Source organism: Anoplolepis gracilipes, chromosome 8 (genome assembly GCF_047496725.1).
Source record: "Anoplolepis gracilipes chromosome 8, ASM4749672v1, whole genome shotgun sequence".
Classification (NCBI taxonomy): domain Eukaryota; kingdom Metazoa; phylum Arthropoda; class Insecta; order Hymenoptera; family Formicidae; genus Anoplolepis; species Anoplolepis gracilipes.
This window is the reverse complement of record NC_132977.1, coordinates 10,082,508-10,097,967: the sequence shown is the minus strand read 5'-3', so window position 1 is coordinate 10,097,967 and position 15,460 is coordinate 10,082,508. Positions and strand designations below refer to the sequence as shown.

General features: G+C 37.0%; 4 protein-coding genes across 4 annotated transcripts; 2 read left to right on the top strand and 2 right to left on the bottom strand.

The window, feature by feature from the left end:
- The first annotated feature begins 17 nt into the window (after positions 1-17).
- Positions 18-2,160, top strand: Gabpi (zinc finger DHHC-type palmitoyltransferase GABPI). The gene is made up of 3 exons (XM_072897222.1): positions 18-817; positions 909-1,085; positions 1,436-2,160. Exons 1-3 carry the CDS (start codon positions 285-287, stop codon positions 1,623-1,625), a joined length of 900 nt encoding a protein of 299 aa, XP_072753323.1. The 5' UTR covers positions 18-284; the 3' UTR covers positions 1,626-2,160.
- A 105-nt stretch (positions 2,161-2,265) lies between these two features.
- On the bottom strand, positions 2,266-5,290 carry LOC140668313 (uncharacterized). The gene is made up of 5 exons (XM_072897223.1): positions 5,070-5,290; positions 4,694-4,880; positions 3,773-4,548; positions 3,202-3,388; positions 2,266-2,941 (listed from the first exon to the last, which is right to left on the bottom strand). Exons 1-5 carry the CDS (start codon positions 5,273-5,275, stop codon positions 2,297-2,299), a joined length of 2,001 nt encoding a protein of 666 aa, XP_072753324.1. The 5' UTR covers positions 5,276-5,290; the 3' UTR covers positions 2,266-2,296.
- A 734-nt stretch (positions 5,291-6,024) lies between these two features.
- On the top strand, positions 6,025-11,831 carry LOC140668433 (PR domain zinc finger protein 10). The gene is made up of 12 exons (XM_072897428.1): positions 6,025-6,197; positions 6,391-6,604; positions 6,671-7,061; positions 7,144-7,485; positions 7,613-7,939; positions 8,008-8,202; positions 8,289-8,804; positions 8,961-9,225; positions 9,309-9,450; positions 9,528-9,716; positions 9,800-9,991; positions 10,077-11,831. The coding sequence occupies exons 2-12, from the start codon at positions 6,440-6,442 to the stop codon at positions 10,353-10,355; spliced, it is 3,003 nt and encodes a 1,000-aa protein (XP_072753529.1). The 5' UTR covers positions 6,025-6,197; positions 6,391-6,439; the 3' UTR covers positions 10,356-11,831.
- A 96-nt stretch (positions 11,832-11,927) lies between these two features.
- Positions 11,928-15,133, bottom strand: LOC140668436 (potassium channel subfamily K member 13-like). Its single transcript, XM_072897432.1, has 5 exons — positions 15,001-15,133; positions 14,430-14,622; positions 13,694-13,768; positions 13,069-13,474; positions 11,928-12,850 (listed from the first exon to the last, which is right to left on the bottom strand). The coding sequence occupies exons 1-5, from the start codon at positions 15,127-15,129 to the stop codon at positions 12,373-12,375; spliced, it is 1,281 nt and encodes a 426-aa protein (XP_072753533.1). The 5' UTR covers positions 15,130-15,133; the 3' UTR covers positions 11,928-12,372.
- Positions 15,134-15,460: the final 327 nt, after the last annotated feature.

Here is a 15,460-nt window from a genome sequence, read left to right as displayed (position 1 = left end):
TCCATCAGCATCAGGATCACGAATTTATAGACGCGAGACAAAATTACACGCACACGTTTGTATTCGTAGGTAGAAGCACGTATTATTTTCTCGAAAGCGGAGTAAAAGGATGGTTGCAGTGCTGTTACGTGTTCCTGTTCCCGGACCTTTTTGATCACCGCTCCATGTTGCCGATCCTGCCGGGTAGAAAGACGAAAACGTTGAGGCGCGGTGCGCAAGGGCCGGTTCACGCGTACATATGTCAGTGTGAAGGGCCGTCCCGTTGGTCTCGTCGATGACGAAGTATGACCGTCTGGGAGAGGCTGCGTAATCCGTGCGGCTGGCGCGCGGGTGCCAAACAGATCTCCGTGGACGCGATGCTGCCGCTGCTGGTGGTGCCGACCCTGGCGGTGATCGCCGCCCAGGCCGTCCTCTGCACAATCGTCGTGTTCCTGGCGACGCCGATCCTCGTTTACTATCTACATCACAATTTCCTCAGGTTCCTGCTGCGCACCAAGTTCTTCCTCATGTGGACGATCACGAGCGTGCTGATGCTGATGCTAGTGTTCGAGCTGAGCGTCGTGCCACTGCTGGAGATCCTGCCCGAGGAGAACCTCTTGTTCATAATGTGCGTCGTCGGTGGCATATGGTGCGGTTACAGAGCTAAACTGAACGCGGATTACGCGGCGCAGGAAGGCGCCGTCACCGTGCAGGGCCTGGAGTTGGGTGAGGGCAGCGGTGAGCTCTGCGCTACTTGCAGAAGAAGAGCGCCGCCCAAAGCTCATCACTGCCGCTTGTGCCAGACCTGTATACTTAATAGGGAATATCATTGTAAATGGTATAATATATATATCTTTTTTTTTTAAATCATTTAAAATTATACACGTAATCCTCTAGAATTTTGTATGTGACTTTTTTGTATTTTTCAGGTTGGATTGCTGTATAGGTTCTAGTAATCTAAGATGGTACTTAGGTTGTTTATTCTTTTCTGCAATCGCTTTCATTTACGGTTCCAATTTAACTATGACCAGTGTTTGTCATCCATTCATACTCGTCGGTACTGTACTTCTACCAGATGACTGCAGCGATGTTTATCACCAATTAGAGTATGTATTACTTTATTGACTATATACTTTTACGCTGATAATGTTAAACGTGCGACTTTTGAAATTATTCCATAACAAAATTATAAGCAAACATTTTTATCACGAATGCAAAAAATATTATTGAGTGTCACTGATATCAAGGAGCTTGGTAAGCTGGAAAGATACAGAAGCTCTAGAAAACTTAATAAGATAATGATAATTGTCGAGTCTACAAGAATCAGTATCATAAATATTGCAATATCTCTTATTTGCTTTTCGATATATAAAAGTTTGACAGATAACTTGTCGCACAACTGTTCGCTCATGTTGTCCGAGTCAGCCGATATGTAATAATGTGCATATTGTTTTAGTATCGCCCTTTGCTTCGTCTCTGCTCTCTACAGTCTCCTCGTCGGCCTAGTGCTTTTTTGTTATCTCATGTACCACCTATGGCTGCTTTCCCTCGGCACAACGTCGAATGAACGACGATTAGATGCCGGAAGTCAGTACGATCATGGAATGATAAAGAACGTATCTCGATTATTTTGCTGTAAAACTTAATTTTATAAAAAATCTCAGGTCACTTGAATGTATTTTGCACAGTGTATTATACTCTGTACGAAAGATATAATGAAATCAAATTCAGCAAACTAGAGAAAGGTAAGGCCAAAAAATTTGTCACGGCGCTAAGTCATACGTCGATGTTGATACATTCATGTACAATAGAGGATCGGAATATAGTCATTCATATCGGTTTAATCCATCTATTTAATAACACAATTCATCTATTTAATATATTCTAATATTTATATGTTCGCAACAATTCATAACTGATGCGAAGTACAATATGTACGTTCCTGTAACGTTGTACATGTAAGATCATTTTTGACATATCACGAAGCACCAATTTTCATGAGACTCATTATTACCTTTAATGTATGAATGTGCATACCATTTGTATATTTATTGTAACTGTGATAAAGTGGCCATTGTATGAGTAATATAATGAATAATACTTAATCGATTACAATGGATACTGGAGTATAAATCCAAAGTAAAAAAGAATCTAAATACAAATATGTATAGAGTGTAACAATTGACATTTTATTCTGTGTAAAAAATGCTTTATCTTAGTTATATTTAGGAATAAGACTACTCTCTATACCTCATTCAGATACGAGGCCAACGATTGTCGTACAGTATTAAATCTATATTATCTTTAAAATTCGTTACTAATCTTCTAATATTACACCTCTTTGTCTGGGATCGAAGTCCGGAATTACTTCTTGCACTATTTCCCGCCATGTGTTTTTTATTCGTTCGCTTTCCAGAATATCCGGCACTATTTTTGGATATCTTTTCCACATGTTGAAGTACTTTGCTTTCAATCTTTCTTTGTAATGATCTAAAGTTAAACGTTCAGTCTTCAATCGTTCAGCTTTATATTCCACAGTTTTTATCTTCCACAGTTTGAAGCATTTGTTTTGTAATCTCATGTCGGAAAAGTCTTTAGCTACTTGTTCTTTTCGTCTCTCTTCTTTCGTCATTTCCTTCCACTTTTGTAACGCGTACCATAATAAATTCCTGTTGTACATTGATATAACTAACTCGATTTTAATTTGATTTTGATGTTCTGTTTCTAGCTTCCACCTCATGAGTGTTTTTTGCAGTAAACATCGTTTGTAGTGGTCCTCAGCTTTGTTTATGTAATTATTTTTCATTTCAATGAGTGCAATAAACGGTTCCATTATATATCGTCGCAGTAAGTGCTTGCGATAAAATTCTTCTGCCATGGCATTCAGTTTCTTAGATCTTTCTATTTCCCACGCTCGTTGCTGTTCTCGTTCTTCACGCATTCTTTTTGCTTCACGCAAGGCCTGAGGACAAAATCTTACATAAGTAAATATGCGGGTACATTTCTAAAATGTATAAGCGAAAACAAAATACTTTATAAAATACAAAGTATTGTATTAATATGTAAAGAGGTTTATTATACGATATAACATTTACTAGAAACGCGTAGGATTCCTCGCGAGGGATATAATTTTGTTTGCAAGGTAAAAACTGTGTGAGAGTCAAGTGTGTACGGTATACCTAGTACGATATTAATATAGTTTGACCTCTCATATTATCTGACCTCTTGTTGCGATCTTCTCCTCTCTTGCTCCTCCTCTCTCCTGGCGACTTCTACTTTCCTCCTCTCGTCCTCTAATTTCTTCTGCCGTGCTTCTTCACGTAATTTTATTCTGTTCCTCCTTGCTTCAGCCCGCGCTAAGAATCTAGGTGGACTTGGCACCCGTACCGGTGCTATTAAAGACTTGTCTCTGTTAGTTAAAGAAAATAAAAAGAATCATGTAAGGAAGCATTAAAATATGTTTATACTACTTGCATTTAATTTACTGTGACGTAAAATATTAGACTCAAATGTATATCTCTTTAAGATTTCACAAGCCACACATATTAAAATCAGTTAGTAATCAACGGATCCACTTTAATGTTGCTTGCAACAGTAGTTTATATCAATATCTTTATAGTGTCTTCAACATAAAGAAACATTGTACATCTTATATGAAATGTAAAGTTAATTTAAAAAGATGTAATTTAAGAATCAAGAATTTATAATTGATTCTGCAATTATATCTTTTTAAGATAAAAAATTTATACGTGTTTTTTAAATTATGTCTTGAAATTTATAATTACAGGACTACCTGTAGCCTGCTTGTCTCATCAATTGTATCAGAGTTCTCCTGGTTTGCTGACCACAATGCGTCAGGGTCTCCTTGGCTGCATTTATTGTATCTTCACCAGCTTTTATTATCTCCTCTTGCATCTCTTTCAGCTTCAGTTCCTCGATGATCTTGCTCTGCTCAGCCAATTTCATTCTCTGCTTGTGGATGATTTCTTTCTGAGCGTTCAGTCGATTCTGTGCCGGCGATTCGATGACGAATGGCCTAGTAGGAGTCTTCTTCCTTACTTCGGTGTCTCTCGTATTCTGAAGAAATCCCTTCGACTCTGTTTTCTGGAACTTTGTCAATTCTTTTTGCGTTTCCGTGATGGTATCGATAAGTATCTCAATCTTACGGACGTCGGAATTTTCTGCCGCTTGTTTTCGTCGAATCTTCGCCTTCTCTACATGCCTTCTCCATATGCGGATACATGATTTTAAATTTCTTCGGGATGCGATGCTTTGAATATTGGTCTTGATCTCGCGAAGACGTTGCTTATTCTGCGCGTTCTCACGAAGAGCCTCAAAGCATGATCTCAGAACATTTAATCGATGCTCCTCCGATTCGTAATTTGATTTATCCCTGATAGTCACCTTGATATTACCAAAAGACACTCCCTCGATCTTATTTATCGAACATTGCTTGACATCTTTCGATTCAACGAAGGAAACTTCCGCGATTGCTTGTTTGATTTTTTTTTGACCGACTGTCACCTTTTGCTCGGCCGTTTTGCTTCTTGTTTTATTAATAAGAGCTCGCTATAAAAATTTTTCACGCGTTTATTAATAAATATAAATATATATTTTTAACTTGAGTAATTAAGTATATTTAAGATAAAACTCGACGAACAAAAAAAATGATATGATTCGTCTTTATTAAATAATTAATTTTTATCAACTTTACCTCGACTTTACTAGATGTTCTCCAAAAATTTTCGTCATTTGAACTAGCTATATTCTTTTTGCTGCACAGTCCGCAAAATTTAGGACGAGACTTTTGCAAATTTTGCTCAAATTTGTGTAATTCCCTTTGAATGAAAGCCTGTTCTTTTTTCAGTTGCAATTCCTTCATTGCGTCCTCGGTTAATAATCTGTAACGGACGCATTAATATCCGTTTAATTTATTTAAATAACTTAATTACTGTTTGCATCAATAAATTATGAGATTACATAATTTTATTTATCTGCGATAATAAAGTTGAATAAGTAATAAAATCATAAAAAAAATTAGAAAACATATTTATAAATTATATTAAATTGAAAAACACACACACACATACTTTCGGGCCTCTGCTTGTATAGAAGACTTTGTTTGAAAACTTGTAAAATTTTCGCGAAATATTCGATGCCTCTCATCCATAATAAGATTTGGATCTGGAAAGGGTTTTCTTTCGTCCTCTAACATTCGACGTTTCTCAGATGGCTTAAAAATCGTCACCTTCATCATCTCGTCCATTATTTTATTTGCTTCGTCAAATTGCACCATGTTTGTCAAAACGATTATTAATAATTATCGTGTATATCTACATTCTACATTGATCAATTCATATCGTGAACTATGCTAGCGTTTTGTTTATGCGTGTCTGTCTCTGTTGTTAAGGTAAGTATCAGTTCCCCAACCCCAAGTCAATGTCCCATGTCCCAGCCCCCGTTCATGAGTATAACGATAGCGAAGCAAGGGTAGAAGTGAAAGTTGGGCGAGAGGAGGGTGAGAATAAAACGCTGCTGTGAATATTAGTCTGTACAATGTATTATTATTTTTGCCACGATAAATAAAATAATTTAAATTATTTTTTTAATTAACTATATACTTAAACATTATATTGTACAGTATGTTGTAATTTTGAATTCATAATAAAATATTAAATTTCATAACTTGTGTCAATTTTCAAAAAATGTAAGTTTATATAAATAATAATAACTTTAATTATTCAGTGTTTTTGTAATTACAATGCATAATATAAAATTTTATATATATATATATATAATATAAACTTATATAAAATAGAAAGCAAAAAAAAAATATATATATATATGTTTTTTTTCGCTTCTTATTTTATATAAGTGAAAAGTTTATTTTAAATTTATTTTACATTTTGTTCGCCTATGTGTGTACTTTTATTTACATTATTAACATTAATGATAAAATAACATTGACATTTTGGTGTATTTTACAAATATACAATTTACATAATTGTAAGATAATTATACAATCTAGAATCTAGAAAATAGCTTCATAATTCGAGTTTTAAAATTTCCCGCTGTTGCAACGGTAGTTAATCGTGATTCGAGATTGACATCATCGACTGTTGACGGGGGCCAGTGTGCCAGTTGCCAGTGCTGCTGCAGCAGCAGGTGCATCATGGAGTGAGAGGTGCATCGACTTCGAAACCTGTATATTGAGGCTGGTAAGTTTTCCTAAAGACTTTAAATAAACTGAGATTTCCACGAACACCTGTTTCTCGCGTGATGATTCCACTCCTTCCTCGCGTTAATTTCGAAACACCGAATTAACGCAGTTAACTGTCAAACGCAATTCTTCGGTGGTCTTCTAGTTTGTCAATCTCTCGTACAATTGTGTCAAATGTCATTCTAATATAGGCACAGACGACAAAATATCAGACTTCTCTGGTGTGATACAAGACATAAAATGGATCCAAGGGGCCCTCCTGAGGGGGCCCCTGCCGAGTCTTTCGAGATATCCAGCATCGACAAGGGGGCTGACACCTCGGTGAATTGGCCTATTGATCACGCTTTTGCTTCATCTTTGTGCGAACAACCGAAGAAACTGAACAACAGGCTTTTATTTTTGACGGTAATTTTTTGCGACAAGTGATCATATCGACGTGATACTGTTCTTACAATATCGTCTTGTTACCAGGTGGAATATGTGGAGGATCAATCCCGCCTATTTCCCACGTACGAACAGATTTCTCTTTCTCCAAGAGCAGCCTCACCTCTGTCCGAATTCGAGCATCGCGTCAGTCCGCTTGATCCAAACATGAGTTCTGCCGCTAGGTACTCTCCTACACCAGTCCAACTACCTTCTTCTCCTTTCCACAATTCAGTTGTTGTGCTTCAAGGTCCATCCTCTCCCTTGATATCCCAACCTGAACCAAACATAAGAGCGAGCATCAATTATGTGACTCAACTGACCCATCCGATTGATACTCAAGTTGTACCTCAAACAGATGCTACCACAGACTTTGTTGGCAATGGGAACGAAGAGGGGCTGGTGTCGAGTGTTAGCAGCGAATTAATTTTAATGCAAGGTAAGAAATAATCTATTCATAAAATGAAAAGGTTGTTAAGTACTTTGATGATTATTTGATTATTATTATATGATACTTGCAGAAACTACACCTGAGTTGGAATCTTCATCAACTCCCTTAATGCTAACAGGAATACCGGGTACAGACTTTACTCTGACTAGAGATTTCTTGGTCATGCAAGATGATCAAATAAATGTTATCAATACGTTTAAAAATCAAAATATGGAGATAGAAAATAGTCATGTTGCTTTACCATCTGTAATAGAAGATGCAAACAAAGAAAATAACAATCTTATTATGCCAGAGTGTGATAAAGAAATTCAACAAATTACGAAAAATATATCATCCAGTGAAAAGAAGAAACCAATTGAAAAGAAAGATGTAAGAAGATCAAAACGACATATAACAGATAAAAAGAATTTGTGTAAGTATTATATAAATTATTTAAGATTATTCTAATTTACATTATACATATATATATATATATATATATTTTATTTTTTTATTTCTTTATACAATTTTTGATTTATTGGATATCCATTTTTGAATAGGGTGCGACGAGTATGACAATAATTGCACCAAAGACGAGAGCTGTAATTTGAACGATGTGTGCACAATCGCAGATCAACCAGTACCATCACGTGCTGTAGCAACACTGCCAGGATCATATCTTTCATTAAACAAGTTATCTTCACAAGCTACAGCAGATGGAGTGACCTATGGAGTCTTTGCAAAACGTAATATTCGAAGGCACACTCAATTTGGACCTATAGAAGGTGTATTGCGCGCTTACGACGGCTCGCCTTTCAAAGATGCTTTACCGCTTCTCTACGAAACTGAGAGTGGTGAATTGCTGCAAGTAGATGTTTCGAACGAAAGTAAGTAACGGTCTGTGGTGCCAATTGACAAGATATTAAATTTTTGAATTCTTATTGTATTTTTTCAGATACTTCAAACTGGATGCGTTTTGTGCGGCCTGCTCTTACGTATAAGGAGCAAAATTTAATCATTTGCCAACAGAAGGATGGAATAGTGTTTCTGACCAATAGAAACATTTTGTCGAAAGAAGAATTAAAGGCAGGCCCTAGTACAGATTATGCAAATCGCAGAAATTTGCCAGTACATAAACCAGATGAAAAAGGTATATAAGTTAATGAATATAATAATATTATATATATTAGATCACTCTGAAATGTTAACTGCATTAATGTAATTTTTTTTTTAAAGAAGTTGCTAATCAAATTTCTATATGGCCACGTTTGGATAACAATTCTTACAACAATCGACGTGTAAAAATGTTTCGTGGCAGAAATGTGAAAGAAAAGGAAAACTCACGGCAAAACAATAAGTGCAATAAGGAATGGAAATGTTCTGTGTGTAATCTGATTTTCAGAAAACCATCTCTGCTTAATTTACACACAGTCGTTCATTCTTCTAACGATATCAAAATTGAGAATCAAACATCTGTGTGTCCACAATGTGGACTAGAATTCCAGAAGCAAAGTGAATTGGCGAATCACGTATCTCAACATGGGCGATTGGCACTACCCAAAACAAAGAGATTGACTCCTCTAAGTACATACAAGTGTTCAATGTGTTATAAACGTTTTGCTACAAAGATACGATTACAACAGCACTGCTTGGCGCATGGTGCTGAGGACCAAAAACCACTGCCATGCAGTATCTGCTTGAAACGATTTATGAATAACTCTGCATTGTCTGGTCATCTCAAAACGCATAAAGGTAATAAGAGAGAGAGAGAGAGAGAGAGAGAGAGAGAGAGAGAGAGAGAGAGAGAGAGAGAGAGAGAGAGAGAGAGAGAAAGTATTACCTCTAATCTAGATAATAAATCAATTAAAGGAAATTTAATAAGAATTGTATTATGATTCTGATTTGCAGAAAATAAGCAGGTCTTCGAGTGTCCAATGTGCAGGCAGCTATTTCGCCAAGGTACAATGCTGAAGGATCATGTTGAGACGCACAGAAATCAAGATGGCATATTCAGCTGCCCCCACTGCCAACGAACATTCATCAAATATTCAGTTATTCGTAAACACATTCGAGCACATCATTGTGAAAGAAAACACAAGTGTCAGCATTGTGCAAAACGTTTTCCGACAGTTGACAAATTGCGAATGCATTTGCTGAAACATTCTGATCATAGGTACAACACTTCCATAATTCTTTTCATTATGTCAATTACATTAATAATGTTAATAAAAATCTGATTAATTTTTATTTGCATAGAGAATTTCATTGTGCCAACTGTGGTAAGCGGTTCAAGAGAAAGGACAAATTGAAGGAACATATGACTAAAATACACTATTCTCAAACAGGAAATGGAGAACATACGACACAGAATAACCAGGCGAAAAAATTTGTGCCAAAGGTATATTGAAGTAAAAATGTGATAACATGTGAGTGTATTTTATTTAATTATTTGTTATATAATTCTTTGATTAATAGGTAAATCCGAACGATTACAATCGCTTCATTTACAAATGCCATCAATGCCTGGTGGGTTTCAAACGAAGAGGAATGCTGGTAAATCATTTAGCAAAACGACATCCCGACGTCGCACCGGAATCTGTGCCAGAATTGAACTTACCTATTTTGCGGCAAACCAGAGATTATTACTGCCAATATTGCGACAAGGTTTAGTCACGCAATAAATTCGAATTTTTGCATGTAAAAATAATTATCATATTTTAACATATATCGCGTATTTTTCTTTCAAGGTTTATAAAAGTAGCAGTAAGCGTAAGGCGCATATTATGAAGAATCATCCGGGTGCGGCCTTGCCACCTAGTAACCGACAAAAGGAATCGGAATTTTCGGGACTGCCAAATCCGAGCTTTAGCCAAACAGTGGGCAGTGTCACAACTAGTCCTCAAGGTTGTCAGTGGTGTCATAAACAGTACGCCAGCAAGGTAAGTTTCTTCTCTTGTACAAGATTATATATTTACTAATTGATAAAATTGAGAAAAAATTAAAATGTGTAAATTATAATTCAAGGCGAAACTCTTGCAACATCAACGCAAAAAACATGCTCATCTAATGGAGCCGGCGGATCAAATACCACGATCGCGAAACCGACCACCGCAAAATCAAAATCAACCACCCGCGCTGAATGATAATAACTTTGTAATATCCGATTACATACAAGGATGCGACGTAAACGGGGATTTTCTCAAGCAAAAAATAATCAAAATTACGAACGACGTTGATCTAATAGGTAACGGTGGTCTGGAAATGGTCGGCCAGCAGTTTGTGCGTATGCGCGACATACGTTGAGGAGAAGCGCGACATCCTCGATACGGAGGATGAGCGTCACCAATTTATCGAGATATGAATCTCGCGATCTTTGTATGCAGCCGAGGCAGGCTGTTTTTTTTGCCGCTACCAAATCGAGATCGATGTTGCCCGATGATGAAGCGGCGAGACATGTCGCCCGAAAAATATTTGGGGCTTTGTCGGCGTCGGTGCGAAACACTCGGCGCTGTTTTGTTGGTTGTATCGGTTGATGTTAACGACGGTTACCGATGATAAATAGCAGATTTGTTGAAAAGAGCACGCAGTTTTAAGAATACCGAGCCTCTCGGAAAAAAACTGCCTAAAAACATCGACCTCGAAACCAATGAGGCTCGAGTGTACTTGCGATGGAGAACATATTGTAGTCTCACAATTGTTGAGAGATTTCTTCTTGAAATATTAAGAATACCGTAAAGAAAAAAAAAGGTAGAACAAGTCCTGGTACTATCGACACGTCCTTTACACTAGGCCTGGTAGTTTTACTTTTAAAATCTTATACCAAGCTTATAAAATCTGATGTAATTCGAGTGTGAATTAGATGGACCAAATTTAAGCGTCAAGTTTAAGAAATCAATATGTAAGCCCGGCTTAAATTTGGCAGCGGACGAGACCACTGCGTTTTAGATCAGCGTGATTTCTTCCGTGATTGTGCGGATGAGTAATATTAAAAATCATTGTTCGCAACGTATTTGGCTTCATTAACAGCGAGCGATTGTCTGTAGATTACGTGAAAACTTGCACATCTCTGCAAGAAATCGTCCATTTCACTTTTGCTCTTTCTCTCTCTCTCTCTCTCGTAATTCCAAGATTTCGTCGTAAATGCTTATACGTCCACGTTCTCATTTTAGAATAATATACAAGTAAAACACGCGCCTTTAGATCTCTTCACCGGAACATACTATTTTCACGTAATCATTTCGTAATCGCCAATCTCATCTACATATGAATCTAGTGTCACAGCCGAGAGCCTGTTTGAGAATGGCCGGCTCGAGATGTCTGGTTTAAATCAACGCACGGTACTGTAGTTACGTAGCCAAGGAAACCTTCGTCCTCGTAATTTTACGAGCAACAGAAGTAACGTACGTGTATTTTAAGCTGTGTATACCTGGCCACGCGTTACGCACACGTAAGCACGCCACAGGAATTTCCAATGATTGTTCAAGATTATGTATTCCGCAACGTCTGAGTTCGGATAATTGTGTCTTTTCATACAACCTGTGGTAAACCTATCTGGTTGATGTATGTCGTAAATAAAACCCGCACGAACGATTTTCACACTCGGAAAAATTTATCGATGAGAAACGACGACGTTGTATTTATTTTACACACGGTGTATACACACGACATACATTATCGCAATTACAAAAAGACAGAAGATTGCATGTTTGTCGATGTCGTTGAGTACATGGAGGACTGTACTATAAACATGACTTAAATAAAGTTATTCGATGAGCGATACGACGAATGCCATTATTTATTACGATTACGTCAAACAAATATAAGTTCTACGACATCATAAAATACAAATTGAATGTAGAGAAGTCATTGGAACAAATATTCAAAATATCAAAAGAATACTAAAATTAATTTATATATTAATAATTTTTAGGCATCAGCAAATACTTGATATCAACAAATTTCTTATAAGAAATCTTTTTAATACTTTTAATTTAATACTTTTAATATTGCTGCTTTATATAAAGTTATTTTTTAATTTTGCTATATTTTGCTATAACCGGCACATTATCATTACTCTCAAAATTATCAACTGTCCAACACATTGTGAAAAATATTCGATACAGGTATGCGCTATCATATATATGTTTGTACAGGATGTCTTATATAGATTGGATACTAATATTATCATATTCCTTGTTAAAACATAAACTCTTTTAAGAAGAAATACAATAGTATGTATCTGTATCTTACATAAGACACTTGTAGGACCTTATATATATATATATATAGATTCTTCGCCATTTTTTTGCCATGACTACTCCTATCTATTTATCGTGCTTTTGCTTTCAAATTTTTCACTAGCGATTGCGAGCGGACCCACTGCACCAGGTTTCAGCATCTGATGATTCGGCGTAGCGGCGAGCGATCCGCCGCCTCTCTGCTTTTGTGCGGCATCATAAAGCTGTTTTTGCATAACAGCTAGAGAGACTTTATTAGCAGACAGGAAATCCTTCATGGAGATTAGTTCACCAGACATCCTGCGAGGCGTCTCCAAGTTATCCTCTGCCCTGACCGAATCTCTGCCCACGAATCTCGTTGACCTTCTCTTCGAATAGTATACTGTCGATATTGAAGACTGTCGTCTCGGCAGATACGGTGCCGCCACATCTCGATTACCATATTGCAGCTTGTGTATCACATAATTCAAGCCCTGCTTTATCACGATGGACGTGACATTCAACAGGGAGTATATGCAGCAACATCCCACCACTAGGAAGATGAAGTTCGCGAATCTATACCTGTGTAAACGTACGTAAAACGTATGTTTAGAATTTTATTTGCAAAAGCTTGTTTTTAATAACTTGTAATTACTAACAATTTTCAAAAATTATTTAATGTCTTTGAATTTTTATTAGAAAAAATTTATTTAACATTTTGCAAAATTTTCGCTACATGCCATTGATAAATTCATGCAAATTTAATCTCATTAATTTGACGAGAAATTTTCACAACGTACCAATGTACATGAGGATAATTCGGCTTTTGCGTGCTAACGAAATCGCCGAGCCCGATAGTGGTGAAGCTGATGAAAGCAAAGTACAACGCGTCGAAGTAATCCCAGCCCTCCAACGATGCATAGAGCGCGGCGGCGCAACAGGCGATGATGCAGGAAACCGCAGACAAGTAGAGCATGACCCCGTACACACTCGGTTTCCATTGGTCTAGATCCACGTGGTCGTCGTCGTCGAGAATATCTGGTAAAGACGATCTTTTTTGAGCGTTCACTGACTTAGAAACTCGTCGAGACGCTAACGTAGTTTTGCGAAGACGTCTCCTCAATCGACGTATGTGCCAGCTGCGCAAAATCCACGCTAGGAAAGTGATGATTCTTTCCAGGAAGAGATTGAAGAACAGGATGCCACCTAAATTATTCATATTTAATTAAACATTAAATATATAAATATTAAATATCAATTAAATATAGCTTTCAGATCTCTAAAATCTACAATTTTCCCATAAAAAATGTTTTAAAAAGTCTTATTTCTTAATGTTAAAGAGATTATTTTTTTTTAAAGATTGATTTTTTTGAATACTTGACGTTAAGTATTTTCATTACTTTTGATATATATTTTTATTATTACCGGAACAACCGAAGAAACCATAGAGAACGACTGCCGCTTTGCCGGCCGTTGTCTGGGGCGCGGTGCTTCCGTATCCTACAAAATTATTTCAGTATCATTATTTTCTTTCATTTCAGAAACGATATTATATAGAGTGTGTGGTATATATGTATATAGAGATCGGAACGACCAAGGGGCAGCCAGGTTGTGGGGATAAGTGCAAGACTAGGTCGCGAGATATTAGCATTCCGGAATTTACCGGAGTACATTCTCATGCATACGCGCCGGCCGACGACCTTTATCCCTTTATTTAACATCATTACCAAGAGTTTTACTGAAGAATGCGATCATCTTGACAATTTTTTTATCCTATATAAATACTTATATACATCGCAAAGTTATTTTTACACTTGAAGAATTTAAATTTATTTTAATAAAAAATATTACAATTTAAGATACAATATTTTTATATACATATAAACGAAATGATTAAATAATAAACGAAAATATCGCGCGCATAATAATTTTAATATAAAAAAAACTTTGCTCTTTTATAGATGTTTAGATTTAGAATGTAAAATTAAATCGCTTGAAAATAGATTTCATGTAATTTCTCTCGAAAACAGGGAACCGAAAGAGTGCAAAGAGACGCGACACGAATCCTACTGACCCCGATATCTCGGCCGCGACATGGATTAGCGAATGATTAGCGGATAGTATTCCAAACACGGTATATCGTGTATGTTACATTTCTTACCGATCGTAGAGACTATGGTGCCTACGAAGTGAAAGCTGCCAGGAAAGTCCCAGCGGCGTCTTTTGTTGATGATGCCGGTGGCAGAAGCGTTACCGTAGGTGTACAATAGTTCGTGCAGCCTCTGCAGGGCCAAGGGGCTACCTCGCAGGTGGTGCCTTCGAAACGCGTGATATACCCGCCAAAATTCTGCGGCCTGTGCCCCCGTCATCCCCAAAAAATATCGATAGAAAAATTAAAATAAACGGAGGAGAGACTCATAAATTTGACAATAAAAATATATCTCCACACATTGATTGATTACACGTTATAAAAATACACACACATATCATTGATTCGCGCCTGGGATGAATTATTAAATAAAGTCTCTGCTATCTCTTTAAATCGTTAATCTATAGACATACTTGGCAACATAAAAAGAAAAAAACGCGCTCGCGAGAACATCTTTTCATTTAAAAAATAAAAGATACATTTTTTTTCAATCTATAATTGTCGCTCATCAAAACTATTACAACGAGCAAATAAGAATAATTTTTTTACGAGGATACACATGTGCGACATGACAATTCTGTACCTGCCGTATCTCAAGATCACTCTCTAGTCTTTGGAAGAGAGCCGCGCCTGCAAGCATGTACGCTGCCAGGACAACGGCGAGGAGGATGATCCTGGCGTTGTCCTCCGCGAGGCCTCCGCACAAGCACATCACCGGCGACTCTCATCTTTCCGACAACCGGCGGCTGCTGCACGCGATCCCCACCACCGTTCTTCATCCGAATAAGTGGGTGGCGCAAGCTCAGCGGCCGAGAAGAATTTACGATAATAAATACAAGGATGTGCGAAAGGAGCACATTCTAAGAGAGAACATCTCTTCAAAACGTACGTACGTGCATTTGAAAAAAATGAGAACAGAGAAAATTATTTAATATTATTGTATTACATAATTCGAGATTTTCTCCTGTTAAATAGGTAACATTTTAATCTCGTCGAAATATATACTGCTATTATCTCTTTTACGATATTAAATCACATTAAAG